The sequence below is a fragment of the Tachyglossus aculeatus genome, chromosome 3 (assembly GCF_015852505.1).
Source record: "Tachyglossus aculeatus isolate mTacAcu1 chromosome 3, mTacAcu1.pri, whole genome shotgun sequence".
In the NCBI taxonomy this organism is placed as follows: domain Eukaryota; kingdom Metazoa; phylum Chordata; class Mammalia; order Monotremata; family Tachyglossidae; genus Tachyglossus; species Tachyglossus aculeatus.
Window position 1 is genome coordinate 45,151,327 of NC_052068.1, and position 21,483 is coordinate 45,172,809.

The 21,483-nt window shown below is 44.6% G+C and overlaps 2 protein-coding genes across 2 annotated transcripts in view; one reads left to right on the top strand and one right to left on the bottom strand.

The window, feature by feature from the left end:
* The window catches only part of IPMK (inositol polyphosphate multikinase), a 56,880-nt gene extending 39,145 nt beyond the window's left edge, over positions 1 to 17,735 (bottom strand). The window contains exon 1 of the mRNA XM_038743375.1: positions 17,567 to 17,735. Coding sequence (XP_038599303.1) covers positions 17,567 to 17,735 — 169 coding nt within the window. The remainder of the gene's footprint in view (positions 1 to 17,566) is intronic.
* A 398-nt stretch (positions 17,736 to 18,133) lies between these two features.
* CISD1 (CDGSH iron sulfur domain 1) overlaps positions 18,134 to 21,483 on the top strand; it is a 41,509-nt gene continuing 38,159 nt past the window's right edge. Inside the window, exon 1 of the mRNA XM_038743376.1 lies at positions 18,134 to 18,236. Within this exon, the coding sequence (XP_038599304.1) occupies positions 18,134 to 18,236 (103 nt within the window). The remainder of the gene's footprint in view (positions 18,237 to 21,483) is intronic.

Genomic DNA, 21,483 nt, shown 5'->3' on the forward strand with positions numbered 1-21,483 from the left:
TACCCATACACAAAAAAAATTATCAAAGGAAGATAAGGAAGAGGTGGAAAGGAAGTGGAGGAAGGATGTAAGATCCATGAAAGCAAAATAATATTCTTGCCCCACAACTAGTTTAGTCAGCAGCAGAATACCACTAGAGTTGGGAAGCAGAAGGAGAGAGACACCCTCAAGTCACTTACTTTATCTGTGGCCTCCTACTCTCACCGCCTCATCATCCACCGAGTCCTAAATTAGCCCAATTCCAACCTTCCCCCATAATACCTAACTGTAATTTACTGATTTAGTCACATTGTTTGTCTTACCCTCTAGACCGTAAGCTGATTGTGGGCAGGGAATGCATCCATTAATTGTTGTATTGTACTCTCTCAAGCATTTAGTACAGTGCTTTGCACAAAGCAAGCGTTCAATAAATATGATTGATTACCTAGAGATACTCTCTCTTCCAACATGAACCAGGCTTGAGTTCCTCAGCGAACCAAGGCAAGCTCCCAATACGTTCCCAAAGTGCTCTTCTCGGCAGCCTGGACCAAGATTCAAGGTTCTGAAGGTGGGCCCGAGTGAAGCATGATTCATTAGGCTGCACTAAGGTTGAGTTAGCACCTGTTTTGGCAGAAGCTTAAGATAAAGAAGGAAGGAGGAAGCTCGATTTCTCTAGAACTAAAGGAATCTTGTATGCTTGACATGGCCACTCTCCATATCAAGTTGACACCTATGAAAAGGACAATTGTATGAGAAACTCAAACAAAAACCGCATAGCCTTAAGACCCAGAAATGACATTGTTCAAACAACTTAATCCTTCCCCAAATAGCAATACTATCAAATGAAATTAATTAAAATAAGATGCTATCTATGGTTTGCACATCACCAAAACCAAGGGTTTACTAAGTTCTAGAGGAAATAAGAATTTCAGATGAGCCCCAACCAGGATGAGAGGAAAAGTGTCCTTGCACTTGTATTTTCATCCTTTATTCATCCCTCCCTCAGCCCCACAGCACCTATGTACACATCTACAATTTATTTATACTAATGTCTGTCTCCCCCTCTAGACTGTAACCTTCTTATGGACAGGGAATGTGTCTATCAACTCTGTTGTACTGATTGGAAGTGGCACTGCTAACACTCCTCCAGCTTCCTGCTCTCCGATCATCACAGCTATTAAAATTTAAGTCAGAACTGTGTTCAGGAGGAAAGGGTTGCTTGCAATCTATTAATCAATTGTGTTTATTCAGCACCGACTATGTGCTGAGCACTGCACTATACACTTGGGAAAGTACGCTATAAGAGAGTTGGTAGACAAGTACCTTGCCCACAAAGAGTTCAGAGTGAGATCGGTACTTCTTTTGGTTAATGATAACAGCCCTCTCTGTTAAGCACTTACCATTCATGTCAATTCCCTCTGCCCCCTCACTGCTATTGCTAGTAAAGCTTCAGCAAATAAAAATAAATTGAGACACCAGAACAGCAGTAGACTCATCTAACACAGTCATGGATAACGCAGGCCTTTTACTGACGCATCTTTTTCCAAAATAAAAAAGATTAACACAGAGCAAGGGTTGGTAAAGGTGTCAATATTACAAAAAAAAAAAAAGACACATTGAACCAGTTACACTCCTAAGCGGATATAACAGCCACAGGTTTGCACAGGTTGACAATTTAGAACCTGACTCTTTCTAAGCCCAACTGGTTCTTTCTAAAAATTGCCCATGTTCAACCATATACCTGATTTTCATTCCCTTGGAAAGCAACTTCTCAAGAACGTAGAACTTACGGAAAAACTACATTAGTGAGGGACTAAGACAGTGGCACCCACCAGATCAGCAGTGTAATACTGTTAATGGAATTTACTCAACAACAGTTATGCACTGTTCCACACAGAGCTCATCCTCTAAGAGGTAAAACGAGCAGGAATCTTTCTCTCTACTTTACAAGCCCAGAGAAGCTAAGTGAGGCTTGCCCAAGTCACACAGCAGGCCACTGGCATAACTGAGATTAGAGCTCAAGTGTCCTGTCCCCAAAGCCTTTTCTCTTTCCACTAGGCCATGAGAAAAGCCACTCAAGGAGTGTTTTATAATAATTCCAGCCTGAAAGCTGCTCAAGTCAACTTCTACTAGGAGTTCATCCCCTTGAAAGAAAGCACTATTTCCTAAAACACCAAGTCTTTTCCCGTTGCCGTTGCTTTAAGCATGGCAGTTTACAGATTCACTTCTTGACATTAATAATAATGACATTATATATATATAATTAAGCACTTGCTCTGTGCCAAGCACTATACTAAGTGTTAGTGAGGATAAGAAATAACCAGGTAATACCCAGTCCCTGTCCTGCAGGAATGTCAAAGGGACAGCAGCTAAGAGGTGGAGGAGGATCAGGAGTCACAGGATTTGGCAAGAAGGAAATCACTGTTGACCTTTGAGAAGGTGGTTTCTGTGAAGTGAAGGGGGCAGAAGCCAGACGGGAGGAGGTCAAGGAGAGAACTGGAGGAGAGGAACTGGAGACAGAGGGTGTAAACGATTTGCTCAAGGAGTTTGGAGAGGAATGGTAGGAGAGAGATGGAGGAATAACTAGAGGGAGCTGGGGCTCAAGGGAGGGTTTTTTTAGGGTAAGGGAGACATGAGCATGTTTAAAAGCAGTAAGGAAGAAACCATTAATGAATGAACAGTTGAAGATCATGGTCAGGGAGAGAAGAGAGGACAATGCTTGGATAAGGTGTGACCGGATGGGATCAGAGAAGCCAGTGCGTTTGCTATTTTTCTCCAATTTGCTGATAATTTTAATTCCTCAAGTCCCTGAACAAACACTGATGTTTTACAAAAATTATGATTTCATTAAATACAGGAAACAATACGAGGAAAGATGCAAAACCTGTTAGCAGAACCTCAAATGCTTCCTGTGCCTTTGAAAGGGACTAAACCTAGGAGTCATGGGATGGTAGCAGCAAACTATCGAGGTGAACTAACGTCAAAGTCCCGGCAGCATTCATTCATTCATTCAATGGTATTTATTGAGTGCTTACTGTGTGCAGAGCACTGTACTAAGCACTTGGGAAGTACAAGTTGGCAACATATAGAGACGGTCCCTACCCAACAGCGGGCTCACAGTCTAGAAGCAGCAATATTAGTCTAGGAAGCTGCCCTCAAAAAGTGCCTGGCTTGTCACTGCCATTCTATTCCTACCCCGCTAAGTTACCATTACACTTCCTAGTCCCTTGGCTTCACATTTCCTCACCCTAATACATCCGCCCAGGGCTCATTATTATTCACCCAACTATTCTCACCTCTCCCCACTTCCTTCCCAAAGGTACAAGAACTGACAGCTCCCCCCAGCCCCTCTAAGGCATGTGGTCAGCAGAGCAGGAAATAACTCACAACAGTTACAGTGGACAATTGGTGAAACCAAATGAGGGGTAAGAGTATATGTAAAGTATGCCTGAGTTAAAGGAGAGTGCATTCCTCATGAAAGTCAAGCTACACTTTAAAAGTGATGCCACTCAACTTCGAAATGGCAGGTGAGGCAAAGAAACCTTTCAGAAATTCACCCGTCATAGCACAGACTTTATGAGGCAAGATAGAAATGGAACAAAGAGTACTGGTAATCTATTTTCCTTTCTCCTTCAACAAAGCACGCTAAAAAAGCATGATAAGAATGAATATCACTAGTCACTCTTTCAAAGGCCTGGACAAAAACAACTGAGTGCCAATGCATCACTTACTGCTTCTAACAATACTTTGAAAAGGGAGTCTGAAAAAACACATCAGCAATATACACAAATTTTTTAATTTTCTATTGTTTTTGAAAACCTAGCCTAATGCCTACACAGCTGGGTTGGAATGTAAGTCCAAGCCCCAGTTTCCCACCAAACTCAAAATAACTGTATCCTATTGGGAAAAAAATATTACACATATTATCATTAAAGAGATTAGAGCTAGAAGTGTCATGACTCAATTACGTCAATGAAGAATTCAGTAAATACACATCTAAACTTGAGATATACTCAGTTCTCCTATATTGTAAGAGTTGTGTTCTTACAGAGTACCATATGTAGCAGTTACTGTGTCCAATACAAATTTCTTCCTAAAGCACATAGTATCCAGGCAGGATTGGATAGTCGTAAGTGCTTCTCCCTAATTCTTCTGTCACTTTTCTAACCAAAACAAGCTGTGAAACACACATTCTGACAAAACAGTATACTCGAACACAAATTTTCGATACAGAAATGTTCAAAAAACAATGGTAGTAAAGAAAAAAAGGAATTAGACTAATGCCTACAAACAACAGATTTTAATGCATCGTGGACTAGTGGAAAGAGCACAGGCTTGGGAGTCTGGACCTGGATTCAAATCCTGACTCTGCCTCATGCCTGCTGTTTGACCTTGTAAAAGTCGCTTAAATTCTCAGTGCTTCAGTTACCTCATCTGTAAAATGGGGATTAAATCCTCCTCCCTCAGACTGTGAGCCCCATACGAGATAGGACTGTGTCCAATCTGATTAACTTTTATCACACCCAGTACTGAGAACAGTGCTTGGTACATACTAAACATTTAACAAGTACCATAATTAATGCAAAAAGTATCTACTCCTTGCATTTGGCTTACTAAAAAAATGAATTTGACAGCCACATCTAAGTTAATAAGCTGTATTTTAAAATAAGCATTTATATAAAGAAAAAGATGAACATTTTAATTATTGACAGTTTATGTGAAAAGCAGAGGCTGAACATGATTATTAGTCTTTTTTTTGACAACAATGCTTTTTGGCAAAAGCAATGCTCACCTAAACAAACTGCAGAGTTAGCATATTTAGTAAGTTAAAAAGGGAAGCAGTGCGGCTTAGTGGATAAAGCAAGGGACTGGGAGGCAGAAGACCTGCGTTTTAATTCTGGCTTCACCATTTGCTTGCTGTGTGACCCTGGGTAGGTCACTTAAATTCTCTGTGCCCTTTCACTCAACTGCAAAATGGGGATTCAATACTTCCTACTTGGACTGTGAGCCCCATGTGGGACAGGAAATGTATCCTGTCTGATTAACTTATATCTACCCCAGTGCTTAGAGCAGTGCTTGACGCATAGTAAACTCTTAAATAGAATAAAAAAAATTAAAGAATTATCAATGGTAAACTCATTGTGGCCAGGGATAACATGTCTAACCAAGCCAGTTATATTGTACTTTCCCAAGTGCTTAGTACAGTGGTCTCCCTGCAGTAAGCATACAAATATGATTGATCAGTATTGACCAAACTGCTCCTTTCTGTTGAACTCTTCCCTATAGGAAGGTACAATGAAGAACATGATGCCTATATTGATTTCTGTTGAACTCTTCCCTATAGGAAGGTACAATGAAGAACATGATGCCTATATTGAAGGGCTATCAAATAGGAGGACTGAGCAATTTGGGTTGGAAGAATGTGGGTAAGTGCTGAAATACCACAATTATTATTATTATTCTGAGGATTCAGGTAAGAGCCTAGGCCACGTGACTAGATCTCCCTCCCCAGCTTTGTAGCTTACTGCTGAGCAGGAAGGAGGGGAGGGAGCTGTAGTGATTTCATTACTGTGGTCAGCAGAGGGGCAAAGTTCAGTCAGTTACCAAGCCTCCCTCCCCAGGGTTTGGAATAGGTGTAGGGCCAGAGCGAGGAAATCATCTGATGTCTGGAAGGAGTGTGTCTAGAAGGCCTTCAGCCTCCCCTTTGTCCAGTCCCAGCCCTTGGGCTCTGAAACCATGAAGGAGATAGCTACAGCACAGTGTGGGGAGGGGGGAGGCGGAGGGAGTGTTGCTGCCCATCGGTTCCTCTAGATCATTCAGGAACTGCTGAAAGGCAGGGGCCCGCAAGCAAAAGCTGGCACAGTAGTAGCATCTCAAGCTCTCTTCTGGACCTAGTCCAGTCTTGCAAACTACTTCAGTCCAGCCCAGAGTCTCCACTCAACTGCCCCCGACCTCCCATCAGTGGGAACCACAATCCCAACCCAGAACTGAGTAGTGAGACCACTATATCATGCCTAAAGCAAGCTCCAAATGCTTTTAGACCCTCCTTTCTCTCAATCAATGGTATTTATTGAGCGCTTACTATGTGCAGAACACTGTACTAAAGACTTGGGAGAGCACAATACAACAGAGTTGGTAGACATGATCCCTGGCCACAAGGAACTCACAGTCAAGAGGGGGAGATGGCCATTAATATAAATTACGGAAATATACATAAGTGCTGTCAGGCTGAGGGTGAGGCAAATGTCAAGTGTTTATAGGTTACAGATCCAAAGGCGAGGCAGAAGGGAAAGGGAGTCAGGGAAGGGATGGCTTAATCTGGGAAGGTGTTTTGGAGGTGTGATTTTAGTAAGGCTTTGAAGGTGGAGGGAGCGATGGTCTATCAGATATGAAGGAGAAGGGAGTTCTAGGCCAAAGGGAGGACGAGTAAGAAGACAATGGTGAAATAGATGAGATCGAGGTACAGTGGGAAGGTTAAGGTTAGAGGAGGTAAGTGTGAGGGTTGGACATCAACAAGGTAGGAGGGAGCAAGTTGATAGTGTTTTAAAGTCGAGGGTAAGGAGTTTCTGTTTTGAGTTTCTCTCCTCATGACCTTCCAAATCTGGCTCCTGGGCTTTTCTTGGGTTTTCCCCATTTCTCCTTCTATTACCACTGGGCTAGGTCTGAAGAGATTTCACAAAACTCGGTTTCGCTCAACAGGTGTTCAACCCTTACTTGCCTTATGGGATAAAACTAATAATAAAATGGTGGAATTTTGTTAAGCACACACCAAGCACTGTGTTTAGCGATGAGGCAGATATGAGATAAGCAGATCAAATACAATCCCTAATCCATGAACAAGTCACAGTTTAAGAGGGAGGGCAGGTATCTTATCTCCATTTGACAGATGAGGAAACAAGTAGTAACCTGTCCAAGGTCACACAGCATCAGAATGGCAGAGCCAGGATAAGAACCTAGATCCCCAAACTCTTATTCCTGTGCTCTTTCCACTGGGCCACACTACTTCTCAAGGGATATGCAAGTACCAGAGAAGCTTGGCAGTTTTCAGCAGCAACAGAAAATTAAAACAGTTGCTGGTCACTTCAATGTAAACTACATGACTACTTAAAGTTTGCCTATGCTTTTTAAGGTTATTTGTCGGTGGGGGTAATGAACATTATATAGCATATAACTGTGTGCTGTACTTAAAACTTTTCATGAGATTTTTCTGTTAGGGTGACTTATCTAGGGAGGCAATAGTCACCCTGGAAAGAACATGAGTATTTGGAATTAAAAGACCCATGCTGTAATCACAGCTTTTCCTTCAGCATGTCACTTTCCTCCAATGCAAAAACAAGACAAGACACTTTCTCTACCGACCAAAGTAGTCAAGGACTGCAACCACCTAATTATTGTGGATTTACCACAGCACTTACCATAGTGCTTGGCACCGTCAATCAGACGTATTTACTGAGATACTATGTGGGCAGAGCACTGCTCTAAGTGCTTGGGAGGGTATAACATAACAGAGTTAGTAAACATGTTCCCTGCCTTGTAGTACATAAATACTACATCACTCTTCCAACACTGACGATGAGCACAATTCTTGGTAGTTTTGGTAAAGTGGGGACTTTGGGCTCGTGTCTGGAACGAATCCCCTATTTAGAACATTGTTCCTACGGGAAAATCGGTTCCTTAAGTTACAAGGCATCAAAGATGGGATTTTCAGGCACCAATTGTTTCAAGTGTAAGGGCTGCCTGTATGCTAAGTCATTAAGATTAAAGCAGCTGTGAGCTTCTCTGAAGGGAAGAGCTGATGAAAGTCCTTAAATTTCTTGGCAAGTAGTTACTGCCTCCCAATCTGGACTGAGGACGGCCCCACAATTGCTAAAGGACTGGGTCCTAACCCAGAGAAGGGCTCCCAGAGTAATGCCACTGCTTAGTGAGATCTGTTGGGGAGGCAGCTTTCAGATGAGGATCAGGGATGCATGTTCCTGCTCACAATGTTCCTGCCACCCCATAGGGTGCAGCTTCCCCAGAGTCCTGGGTGCCAGGAAGGACAAGGCCATCTAAGATATAGGGCCCACAGCACCTGGCTTCATTCCAGAAATGATCAATGCTATTGATTGAGGGCTTACTCTGTGTGGAGCACTGTACTGAGCACTTGAGTGAATGCACAGAGTAAGTGGACACAATCCCTGCCCTACTCTTGCTACTACTCAAGGAGTTCACAATCTAGCCTGGCTAACCTGCGTAGCAGCCCTACTGGCTTTAAAGTCTAATTCTGGAGAAACCAAGTCAGTTCTTCTATGCCAAAAACTTTACATAAAAGGCTGTTGAGGAATTAGACAATGTAGAAATCCCACAAGGCCCATCCCTCTGGATACTGCGCAAAGTAGTGTTGGAAGACAATTAGGCACACATCCGTACAGGAGTAAGTACTCGAATGTGGAATTTCATAAATGTGAGATTATTCAGGAATACATCCCCGGCTTGTAGAAGAATTGAATGTTTTCAAGTTAAAATAATGCACTTTCTACTCTGGGTGCATTTTTTTAAAATTCCCAGGTCAAAAATCTCACAGTGGGCCCATGAACAGAACCATTTACTTCAAGTCACCTATGAACCAGAGCTATGAAGTCCGTGCTATTACATAGGTAAATAATGCCACTCCCCATGATACACACCCACAGAACTAGTTTAGTTTATTCCCAGAGGGAGCAAAATATTGTTTTCTTCTATTTTTAAATGGTCTCTCTGTCTCCGAGCCAATTTACAAACTAACTCCTGCCTGAACATTCAACTGTTACAACAATGAACACCTAAAATAAATACCGGTCAATTAACACAAGCGTCTGAGAGAACGACAATAATGTCAAGGAAAATCAAGCAAAAACTCCTCACTCGCAGCTTCAAGGCTGTCCATCACCTCGCCCCCTCCTACCTCATCTCCCTTCTCTCCTTCTCCAGCCCAACCTGCACCCTCCGCTCCTCTGCGGCCGCTAACCTCCTCACTGGGCCTCGTTCTCGCCTGTCCCGCCGTCAACCCCCGGCCCACGTCCTCCCCCTGGTCTGGAACTCCCTCCCTCCCCACATCCGCCAAACTAGCTCTCTTCCTCCCTTCAAAGCCCTACAGGGAGCTCACCTCCTCCAGGAGGCCTTCCCAGACTGAGTCCCCTTTTTCCTCTCCTCCTCCCCATCGCCCCTCCGTCCTGCCTCTTTCCCCTCCCCACAGCACTTGTATACATTTGTACAGATTACTCTATTTTACTTGTACATATTTACCACTCTATTTATTTTGTTAGTGATGTGCATACAGCTTTAATTCTATTTGTTCTGACGATTTTGACACCTGTCTAGATGTTTTGTTTTGTTGCCAGTCTCCCCCTTCTAGACTGTGAGCCCGTTGTTGGGTAGGGACCATCTCTATATGTTGCCGACTTGTACTCCTCAAGCGCTTAGTATAGTGCTCGGCACACAGTAAGCGCTCAAATACAATTGAATGAATGAATGAATGAAAGGGAAAAATTATTCTAGGGAATGAATTCAATAAAAATTGCCTTCAAACTATATTAACATTTCAAGATTGAGTGACTGAAAATAAGTTTCTTGACCCATTTAATACCAAACTAATCATTTACATTCAGGCTCCCAACCGGACTTCACCCCTTACTTTTAGAGCTTGAAGCATCAAATTATCAAAGACCAAACTCACTCCTAAAGACCACAAGGACCAAGTTCTACGCTTAAGAGAAAATTTAATGTCTAACAAAATCAGAAAGGCTGATTCTTCCCATTAAGTGCAGTGAATGGAACCTTAATCTCAAACTCCAAAAGGTTCAGACAGATCAGAACCAAACCTGTCACACCTGAAAATTCAGTTACTCAGGATACAAGCATTTCATTTCTTATCACAGGAAATCACAACATGGGGGTGGGACCAGGATTCCATGTTTGGACACTAGACTGAAAGATCCCTAAGTGCAAGGATCATGTCAAGTACTCTACTCTCCCTAGCACTTAGTACAGTGCCCTGCATACGGTAGATGCTGATAAAGCACTACTAATTCATTATAAGTAGAATCCACACTTTTCCTCCCTCTTCTGTACTGCCAAACTCAAGAATGTAGGATTAGTTTCAGTTTACCCCTGCTGAGAATAGAAGGCTACAGGGCAGAGAACCTAAGCAAAGAATATGCAGTACTGTTATAGCTGATTTTTTTTCAGTTATTTGAACAACTCAGTATCTAATGTATGAGAATTTGTTGTAGACCCAGTTTCCTTCATCAGCTCAAAATTCAAGTCACCTCAGACTCTAATATCTATCTGTACCTTCATGTAACTAAAGTCAGCGTGGCTCAGTGGAAAGAGGCTGGGCTTTGGAGTCAGAGGTCATGTAGGGACTGTCTCTATATGTTGCCAATTTGTACTTTCCAAGCGCTTAGTACAGTGCTCTGCACATAGTAAGCGCTCAATAAATACGATTGATGATGATGATGGGTTCAAACCCCAGCTCCGCCAATTGTCAGCTGTGTGACTTAACTTCTCTGTGCCTCAGTTACCTCATCTGGAAAATGGGGATTAAGACTGTGAGCCCCCCATGGGACAACCTGATCACCTTGTAACCTCCCCAGCGCTTAGAACAGTGCTTTGCACAAAGTAAGCGCTTAATAGTTGCCATCATTATTATCATTATAAATACAAGCTTTAGGCACAAAGGCGATAGATTTCAGAAATACTATGTGACAATGAAAAGATATAAGGAATCTACAAAATACTATATTAGAATCCAAGGGGAGAAGTTCATTACAGTAGATTCAATAAGGAGACCTTTAGTGACAAATTTCAAAACTACAAAACACACAAAGATCTAAGGACAACACAATGGGAAATCTACACATTATGGAGGCCATCAGTTCTGCGGATTTTTAAGTCATCGGTGAAGGTATAAATCACACAAAGTGACAGTATTTTATTAAGAGAATGTTGAAAATCAAAGAGAAAAGATTTGTAATGAAGTTTACATTTATGAACACTGATACAAGTTTCTTGTTATAGAACCACGGCGGCAATTATGTCTTGTGGTAGCATATGCTAGTGCTAATGCAACTGTGGTTAGAAGCCAAGCAGTCATCATCTCCAAGTGTTCGTTACGTCTGTGCATATAGAGACAGATGCTCCAAAAGTTCCTTGAAAACTGCATTCATTCTTCCTTGCCCCAGCCAAGAGCATAGACGCAAGGCAATTTATGACCAACGCCAAAATGCAAAGGCGGTTAAGATGAGCCCATAACGTCAGTACTCTAAAGTTGTGGCCCAAGTTCCTACTCTACAGAAGTTCCTTTTTAATATAAGCAACTTAGCTGCCAAAAAGATGCAACCGCACCACCCCTCATCTTATTCCAATTTAACAGTGCGTGGTTTTTTTTTTAAGTCCTAACCACGCAAGGGCAATAAGTGGAGTAAATGAAATGCGGCGGTGCTTTGCAACGGGATGGAATAAAAACGAGCCGTTTTTTGCACCCTCCAGCACAACACGCTTAAATAGCTAGCTCACGGGCAATGCCACTCCACTTATTCTGACTCTGGCAAGCGGCGGTTCTAATATCACTTTAAGCCTCGTTATCTAGAAGAAAGCCAGGAGACAGTAAGTCGATGTCGGAGAGCAAAAGGAAAAAAAAAAAAAAAAGGAAGAAGAAGAGTGTACTTCCCTTCCTTTTTTACCCAGAAAATAGGTTGGGTAACCAACCCCTAACCCGAGTTCTGCGGGGGGAAGGGGGGTCAGTAGGGGGAAGGACGACGCCCCCCTCCTTCCTCTCCCCCTCCCCCCCACCTTACCTCCTTCCTCTCCCCACAGCACCTGTATATATATTTGTCCGTATTTATTACTCTATTTATTTGTACACATTTATTCTATTTATCTTATTTTGTTCATTCATTCATTCAATAGTATTAAATGAGCGCTTACTGTGTGCAGAGCACTGCACTAAGCGCTTGGGAAGGACCGGTTGGCAACATAGAGAGACGGTCCCTACCCAACAGCGGGCGCACAGTCTAGAAGATATGTTTTGTTTTTGTTGTCGGTCTCCCCCTTCTAGACTGTGGGCCCACTGTTGACTTGTCAGCTGGGTGACTTTGGGCAAGTCACTTCACTTCTCTGGGCCTCAGTGAACTCATCAAGCGCTTAGTCCAGTGCTCTGCACACAGTAAGCGCTCAATAAATACGATCGATTGGTTGATTGATCTGGAAAATGCGGGTGAAGATGGTGAGTCCCCTGTGGGACAACCTGATCATCTTGTATACCCCCAGCGCTTAGAACAGCGCCTTGCACATAGTAAGCGCTTAATAATGCTATTATTATTAGGGACCATCTCTCGCTGTTGCCAACTTGCCCTTCCCAAGGGCTCAGTCCAGTGCTCTGCACACAGTAAGCGCTCAATAAATACGATTAATTATTATTACTCTATTTATTTATTTATTTTACTTGTACATATCTATTCTATTTATTTTACTTTGTTAATGTGTTTTGTTCTCTGTCTCCCCCTTGTAGCCTGTGAGCCCACTGTTGGGTAGGGATCGTCTCTATGTGTTGCCAACTTGTACTTCCCAAGTACTTAGTACACTGCTCTGCACACAGTAAGCGCTCAATAAATACGATTGATTGATTGATTGATGTGGCCGACTTGGACTTCCCAAGCGCTCAGTCCAGTGCTCTGCACACAGTAAGCGCTCAATAAATACGATTAATTATTATTACTATTTATTTATTTATTTTACTTGTACATATCTGTTCTATTTATTTTATTTTGTTAATGTGCTTTGTTGTCTGTCTCCCCCTTCTAGCCTGTGAGCCCGCTGTTGGGTAGGGACCATCTCTAGATGTTCCCGACTTGGACTTCCCAAGTGCTTAGTCCAGTGCTCTGCACACAGTAAGCGCTCAATAAATACGATTAATCATTATTACTCTATTTATGTATTTTACTTGTACATATTTATTCTATTTATTTTATTTTGTTAATGTGTTTTGATCTCTGTCTCCCCCTTCTAGCCTGTGAGCCCGCTGTTGGGTAGGGACCGTCTCTAGATGTTGCCAACTTGGACTTCCCAAGCGCTTAGTCCAGTGCTCTGCACACAGTAAGCGCTCAATAAAGACGACTGACTGATTGATTGATTCTAGCCTGTGAGCCTGCTGTTGGGTAGGGGCCGTCTCTCAATGTGGCCAACTTGGACTTCCCAAGCGCTCAGTCCGGTGCTTGGCACACAGTAAGTGCTCAATAAGTATGATTGATTGATCCCCTCTCCATCCCCCCCCCCGTCTTGCCTCCTTCCCTTCCCCACAGCACATGTATATACGTATATATGTTTGTACATATTTATTAGTCTGTTTATTTATTTTACTTGTACATATCTATTCTATTTATTTTATTTTGTTAATATGTTTGGTTTTGTTCTCTGTCTCCCCCTTCTAGATTGTGAGCAGCCCACTGCTGGGTAGGGACTGTCTCTATATGTTGCCAACTTGTACTTCCCAAGCGCTTAGTCCAGTGCTCTGCACACAGTAAGCGCTCAAAAAATACAATTGATTGATTGATTAATTGTTGGGTAGGGACCGTCTCTATGCGTTGCCAACTTGTACTTCCAAAGCGCTCGGTCCAGTGCTCTGCACACAGTAAGCGTTCAGTTAATACGATTGATTGACTGATTGATTGTTGGGTAGGGACCGTCTCTATGTGTTGCCGACTTGTACTTCCCAAGCGCTCGGTACAGTGCTCTGTACACAGTAAGCGCTCAATAAATACGAGTGATTGATTGATTGAGTGACTGAATGAATGAATGACTGAATGAACGTGGGCGGAATGCCCTCCCTCTGCCCACCCACCAAGCTAGCTCTCTTCCCCCCTTCAAGGCCCTACTGAGAGCTCACCTCCTCCAGGAGGCCTTCCCAGACTGAGCCCCTTCCTTCCTCTCCCCCTCGTCCCCCTCTCTATCCCCGCGCCTTACCTCCTTCCCTTCCCCACAGCACCTGTATATGTTTGTACATATTTATTACTCCATTTATTTATTTATTTATTTTGCTTGTACATATCTATTCTCTTTACTTTATTTTGTTAGTATGTTTGGTTTTGTTCTTCTAGACTGTGAGCCCACTGTTGGGTAGGGACTGTCTCTACATGTTGCCAGCTTGTACTTCCCAAGCGCTTAGTCCAGTGCTCTGCACACAGTAAGCGCTCAATAAATACGACTGATTGATTGATTTGTTCTCTGTCTCCCCCTTTTAGACTGTGAGCCCACAGTTGGGTAGGGACTGTCTCTATATGTTGCCAGCTTGTACTTCCCAAGCGCTTAGTCCAGTGCTCCGCACACAGTCAGCGCTCAATACGATTGGTTGATTGTTGGGTAGGGACCATCTCCATGTGTTGCCGACAAGCCCACTGTTGGGTAGGGACTGTCTCTATATGTTGCCAACTTGTACTTCCCAAGCGCTTAGTACAGTGCTCTGCACACAGTAAGCGCTCAATACGATTGATTGATTGTACTTCCCAAGCGCTCGGTACAGTGCTCTGCACACAGTAAGCGCTCCATAAATACGATTGATTGAGTGTACTTCCCAAGCGCTCGGCACAGTGCTCTGCACACAGTAAGCGCTCCATAAACACGATTGATTGATTGTTGGGTAGGGACCGTCTCTATGTGTTGCCGACTTGTCCTTCCCAAGCGCTCGGTACAGTGCTCTGCACACAGTACGCGCTCAATCCGAGGTTATGGGTTCAAATCCCGGCCCGGCCAATCAATCAATCGTATTTATTGAGAGCTTACCGTGTGCAGAGCACTGGACTAAGCGCTTGGGAAGGACAAGTTGGCAACATCTAGAGACGATGCCTACCCAACAGTGGGCTCACAGTCTAAAAGGGGGAGACAGAGAACAAAACCAAACATACTAACACAATAAAATAAATAGAATAGCTATGTACAAGTAAAATACATAGAGTAATAAATATGCACAAACATATATACAGGTGCTGTGGGGAACGGAAGGGCAAATCTAAAAGGGGGAGACAGAGAACAAAACCAAACATACTAACACAATAAAATAAATAGAATATGTACAAGTAAAATAAATAGAGTAATAAATATGCACAAACATATATACAGGTGCTGTGGGGAAGGGAAGGGCAAGTCACTTCACTTCTCTGCGCCTCCGTTCCCTCATCTGGAAAATGGGGATGAAGACTGCGAGCCCCCCATGGGGCATCCGCATCCCCTTGTATCCTCCCCAGCGCTTAGAACAGTGCTTTGCACATAGTAAGCGCTTAACAAATACCGCTATCATCATCATCAATCGTATTTATTGAGCGCTTACCGTGTGCACAGCACTGTACTAAGCGCTTGGGGAGGACAAGCCGGCAACATCTAGAGACAGCCCCTACCCAACAGTGGGCTCACAGTCTAGAAGGGGGAGACAAAACCAAACATACTAACAAGATAAAATAAATAGAATAGATAGGTACAAGTAAAATAAATACATAAATAGAGTAATAAATACGTACAAACATATATACAGGTGCTGTGGGGAAGGGAAGGAGGTACAATTGGGGGGGATGGAGAGGGGGGCGAGGGGGAGAGGAAGGAAGGGGCTCAGTCTGGGAAGGCCTCCTGGAGGAGGCCTTATTATTATTACCCTATTTATTTATTTATTTATTTTACTTGTACATATCTATTCTATTTATTTTATTTTGTTAGTATGTTTGGTTTTGTTCTCTGTCTCCCCCTTTTAGACTGTGAGCCCCCTGTTGGGTAGGGACCGTCTCTCTACGTTGCCAATTTGTACTTCCCAAGTGCTTAGTCCAGTGCTCTGCACATAGTAGGCGCTCAATAAATACGATTGATGATGATGATATCTATTCTATTTATTTTGTTAGTCTGTTTGGTTTTGTTCTCTGTCTCCCCCTTTTAGACTGTGAGCCCCCTGTTGGGTAGGGACCGTCTCTCTACGTTGCCAATTTGTACTTCCCAAGCGCTTAGTACAGGGCTCTGCACATAGTAAGCGCTCAATAAATACGATTGATGATGATGATGATATCTATTTATTTTATTTTGTTAGTATGTTTGGTTTTGTTCTCTGTCTCCCCCTTTTAGACTGTGAGCCCACTGTTGGGTAGGGACCGTCTCTCTACGTTGCCAATTTGTACTTCCCAAGTGCTTAGTCCAGTGCTCTGCACATAGTAAGCGCTCAATAAATACGATTGATGATGATGATGATATCTATTCTATTTATTTTATTTTGTTAGTCTGTTTGGTTTTGTTGTCTGTCTCCCCCTTTTAGACTGTGAGCCCCCTGTTGGGTAGGGACCGTCTCTACGTGTTGCCAATTTGTACTTCCCAAGCGCTTAGTACAGTGCTCTGCACATAGTAAGCGCTTGATAAATACGACTGATGATGATGATGATGATGATCTAGAGACGGTCCCTACCCAAAAGGGGAGACAAAACCAAACAGACTAACAAAATAAAATAAATAGAATAGATAGGTACAAGTAAAATAGAGTAATCATCAGCATCAATCGTATTTATTGAGCGCTTACTGTGTGCAGAGCACTGTACTAAGCGCTTGGGAAGTACAAATAGGCAACACAGAGAGACAGTCCCTACCCAACAGCGGGCTCACAGTCTAAAAGGGGGAGCCAAAACCAAACATACTAACAAAATAAATAGAATAGATAGGTACAAGTAAAATAAATAAATAGAGTAATCATCATCATCATCATCATCATCATCAATCGTGTTTATTGAGCGCTTACTGTGGGCAGAGCACTGGACTAAGCGCTTGGGAAGGACAAGTTGGCAACATAGAGAGACAGTCCCTACCCAACAGTGGGCTCACAGTCTAAAAGGGGGAGACAGAGAACAAAACCAAACATACTAACAAAACAAAATAAAAAGAATAGATAGGTACAAGTAAAATAAATAAACAGAGTAATCATCATCATCATCATCATCAATCGTATTTATTGAGCGCTTACTCTATGCAGAGCACTGGACTAAGCGCTTGGGAAGGACAAATGGGCAACATATAGAGACGGTCCCTACCCACCAGTGGGCTCACAGTCTAAAAGGGGGTGACAGAGAACAAAACCAAGCATACTAGCAAAATAAAATAAATAGAATAGATAGGTACAGGTAAAATAAATAAATAGAGTAATAAATACGTACAAACATATATCCATATATACAGGCGCTGTGGGGAAGGGAAGGAGGTAAGACGGGGGGGATGGAGAGGGGGGCGAGGGGGAGAGGAAGGAAGGGGCTCAGTCTGGGAAGGCCTCCTGGAGGAGGCCTTATTATTATTTATTACCCTATTTATTTATTTTATTTTGTTAGTCTGGTTTTGTTCTCTGTCTCCCCCTTTTAGACTGTGAGCAGCCCACTGTTGGGTAGGGACTGTCTCGAGATGTTGCCAATCTGTCCTTCCCAAGCGCTTAGTCCAGTGCTCTGCACATAGTAGGCGCTCAATAAATACGATTGATGATGATGATCATGATTATTATTATTATTATCATTGATTGACTGACTGAGTGAAGGCGGGCGGGGGGGGGAGGGGAGGGACTTACCGACTTTGTCCTTGCCGTACATGTGTCCGGCCACTTGGTGCGCGAGGGGGACGCAGCCGTTGAGGGAGCGGTGTCCGCCCCCCGGCCAGCTGGGGGCGCTGTCGGGCTCCGCCCGCGGCGGGGACGGGGCGGCGTCGCCCGGCGGTGGCGGCGGCGGCTCCGCGGCCATAACGGGCGGCGGGGAGGGGAGGGGACGGGGCCCCAGCCGGCTCAGCCGCGACCGGGCCCGGGCAGCCCCGCCGGAGGCGCGGGGAGGCGGGCCATGACGCCGCCGCCGCCTCCTCCGCCAAGGAGCGCGGCCACACGCCGACCGCCCGCCTCGGCGACCGCCTGACGACTGGGAGCTGAGGGGAGGCGACCGCCGCAGCCCCGCCGGCCGCGCGAGACTTCAGGCGGGCGCGCGCGCCCTCCCTCAGTCCGCCCGCGCGCGCCCCTGCCTCGCGCCCCACGCGCTACTGAGCATGCCCGGCCCCGCGCGCGCGCCCCTGCCTCGCGCCCCACGCGCTACTGAGCATGCCCGGCCCCGCGCGCGCGCGCCCCTGCCTCGCGCCCCACGCGCTACTGAGCATGCCCGGCCCCGCGCGCGCGCGCCCCTGCCTCGCGCCCCACGCGCTACTGAGCATGCCCAGACCCGCGCGGCGCCCGACGCCTCAGCTGAGGGAAGGGCGGGGCCCGGGCGATGACCAACCTATCTCCTCTGGAATAATAATAATAAAATAATAATAATAATGATAATAGCATTTATTAAGCGCTTACTATGTACAAAGCACTGTTCTAAGCGCTGGGGAGGTTACGCGGTGACCAGGTTGTCCCACGGGGGGGCTCCCAGCCTTCATCCCCATTTTACAGAGGAGGGAACTGAGGCCCGGAGAAGTGAAGCGACTTGCCCAAAGTCACCCAGCTGACAGTCGGCGGAGTCGGGATTCGAACCCAGGACCTCCGACTCCAAAGCCCGGGCTCTTTCCACTGAGCCACGCTGCTTCTAATAATAATCATCATCAATCGTATTTATTGAGCGCCTACTATGTGCAGAGCACTGTACCAAGCGCTTGGGAAGTACAAATTGGCAACATAATAATAATAATAGTGATGGCGTTTATTAAGCGCTTATTATGCGCCAAGCACTGTTCTAAGCGCTGGGGAGGTTACAAGGTGATCAGGTTGTCCCACATGGGGCTCACAGTCTTCATCCCCATTTTACAGATGAGGTCACTGAGGCACAGAGAAGTGACTTACTAAGTGCAAAGCACTGTTCCAAGCGCTGCGGTAGATGCAAGGCAATCAGGTTGTCCCACGTGGGGCTCACAGTCTTCATCCCCATTTTACAGATGAGGTCACTGAGGCACAGAGAAGTGACTTACTATGTGCAAAGCATTGTTCTAAGCGCTGGGGTAGATACAAGGTGATCAGGTTGTCCCACATGGGGCTCACAGTCTTCATCCCCATTTTACAGATGAGGGAACTGAGGCACAGAGAATAATAATAATAATAATAATTGGCATTTGTTAAGCACTTACTATGTGCAAAGCACTGTTCTAAGTGCTGGGGAGGATACAGGGTGATCAGGTTGTCTCACGCTCACAGTCTTAATCCCCATTTTACAGATGAGGTCACTGAGGCCCAGAGAAGTGAAGTGACTTGCCCAAGATCACACAGCTGACATGTGGTGGAGTGCGTATTCAAACCCATGACCTCTGTCTCCAAAGCCCGTGCTCTTTCCACTGAGCCACGCAGTGAAGTGACTTGCCCAAAGTCACACAGCTGACAACTGGCAGAGCCGGGATTTGAACCCGTGACCTCTGACTCCAAAGCCCCTGCTCTTACCACTGAGCCACGCTGCTTCTCTGCAAGCTCCTGCAAGCTCTGCAAGCGTGTCAATCAATCAATCAGTCAATCGTATTTATTGAGCGCTTACTGTGTGCAGAGCACTGGACTAAGCGCTTGGGAAGTCCAAGTTGACCACATGTAGAGACGGTCCCTACCCAACAGCGGGCTCACAGGCTAGAATCAATCAATCAATCGTATTTATTGAGTGCTTACTGTGTGCAGAGCACTGGACTAAGCGCTTGGGAAGTACAAGTTGGCAACACATAGAGGCAGTCCCTACCCAAGAGCGGGCTCACAGTCTAGAAGGTGGAGACGGACAACAAAACATATTAACAAAATAAAATAAATAGAATAGATATGTACAAGTAAAATAAATAAATAAATGGAGTAATAAATACGTACAAACATATATACATATATACAGGTGCTGTGCGGAAGGGAAGGAGGTAAGGCGGGGGGGATGGAGAGGGCGAGAAAAGAGGGGGCTCAGTCTGGGAAGGCCTCCTGGAGGAGGTGAGCTCTCAGTAGGGCACGCATTGTGTCCATGTATTGCACTCTTAGTAGTCAGCAGTCGCTGCATCATTCATTCATTCATTCAATCGCCTTTATTGAGCGCTTACTGTGTGCAGAACACTGTACTAAGCGCTTGGGAAGTCCACGTTGGCAACATAGAGAGACGGTCCCTACCCAACAGCGGGCTCACAGTCTAGAAGGGGGGGGACAGACAACAAAACAAAACGTATTAACCAAATAAAATAAATAGAATAAATATGTACAAGTAAAAAAAATTAATAAATAGAGTAATAAATATGTACATACATATATACAGGTGCTGTGGGGGGCGGAGAGGTAAACCGGGGGGGTGGGGAGGGGGAGCCCCTTAATATTCTTCTAGACTGTGACAGTCTACTAGACTGTGAGCCCACTGTTGGGTAGGGACTGTCTCTATATGTTGCCAACTTGGACTTCCCAAGCGCTTAGTACAGTGCTCTGCACACAGTAAGCGCTCAATAAATATGATTATGTTGCCAACCTGTACTTCCCAAGCGCTTAGTACAGTGCTCTGCACACGGTAAGCGCTCAATAAATACGAATGAATGAATGAATATAATAATTAATATAATAATGCATGATGTCATACACATATATTATAATATTAATATAAGTGTCACTATTACTAATAATGATGATATTTGTTAAGCGCTTACCATGTGCAAAGCACTGTTCTAAGCACTGGGGAGTTTACAGGGGCAATCAGGTTGTCCCACGGGGGGGCTCACAGTTTTAATCCCCCTTTTCCAGATGAGGCTACTGAGGCCCAGAGAGGTGAAGTGGCTTGCCCAAAGTCACCCAGCTGACAGTTGGCGGAGGCGGGATTTGAACCCGTGACCTCTGACTCCAAAGCCCGGGCTCTTTCCACTGAGCCACACTGCTTCTGGTGCATCCGATTGGGCGACTGTGCAGGATCAACTTGGGTATTGATCAAAATGCGACAAGCCCCTCCTCCTTAGGCGACCTGGGCAGCATTCATTCATTCATTCATTCATTCATTCATTCATTCAATCGTATTTATTGAGCGCTCACTGTGTGCAGAGCCCTGGACTAAGCGCTTGGGAAGGACAAGTTGGTAACATATGGAGACGGTCCCTACCCAACAGTGGGCTCACAGTCTAGAAGGGGGAGACAGACAACAAAACATATTAACAAAATAAAATAAATAGATTACATATGTACAAATAAAATAAATAGAGTAATAACTACGTACAAACATATATACATATATACAGGTGCTGTGGGGAGGGGGTGGGAAGGGGGAGAGGAAGGAGGGGGCTCAGTCTGAATGAGTAATATTCATTCATTCAATCCCCACAGCACCTGTATATATGTTTGTACGTATTTATTGCTCTATTTATTTATTTATTTTATTTGTACATATTTATTCTATTTATTTTATTCTGTTAATATGTTTTGTTTTGTGGTCTGTCTCCCCCTTCTAAGCTGTGAGCCCGCTGTTGGGTAGGGACCGTGTCTATATGTTGCTAACTTGTACTTCCCAAGCGCTTAGTACAGTGCTCTGCACACAGTAAGCG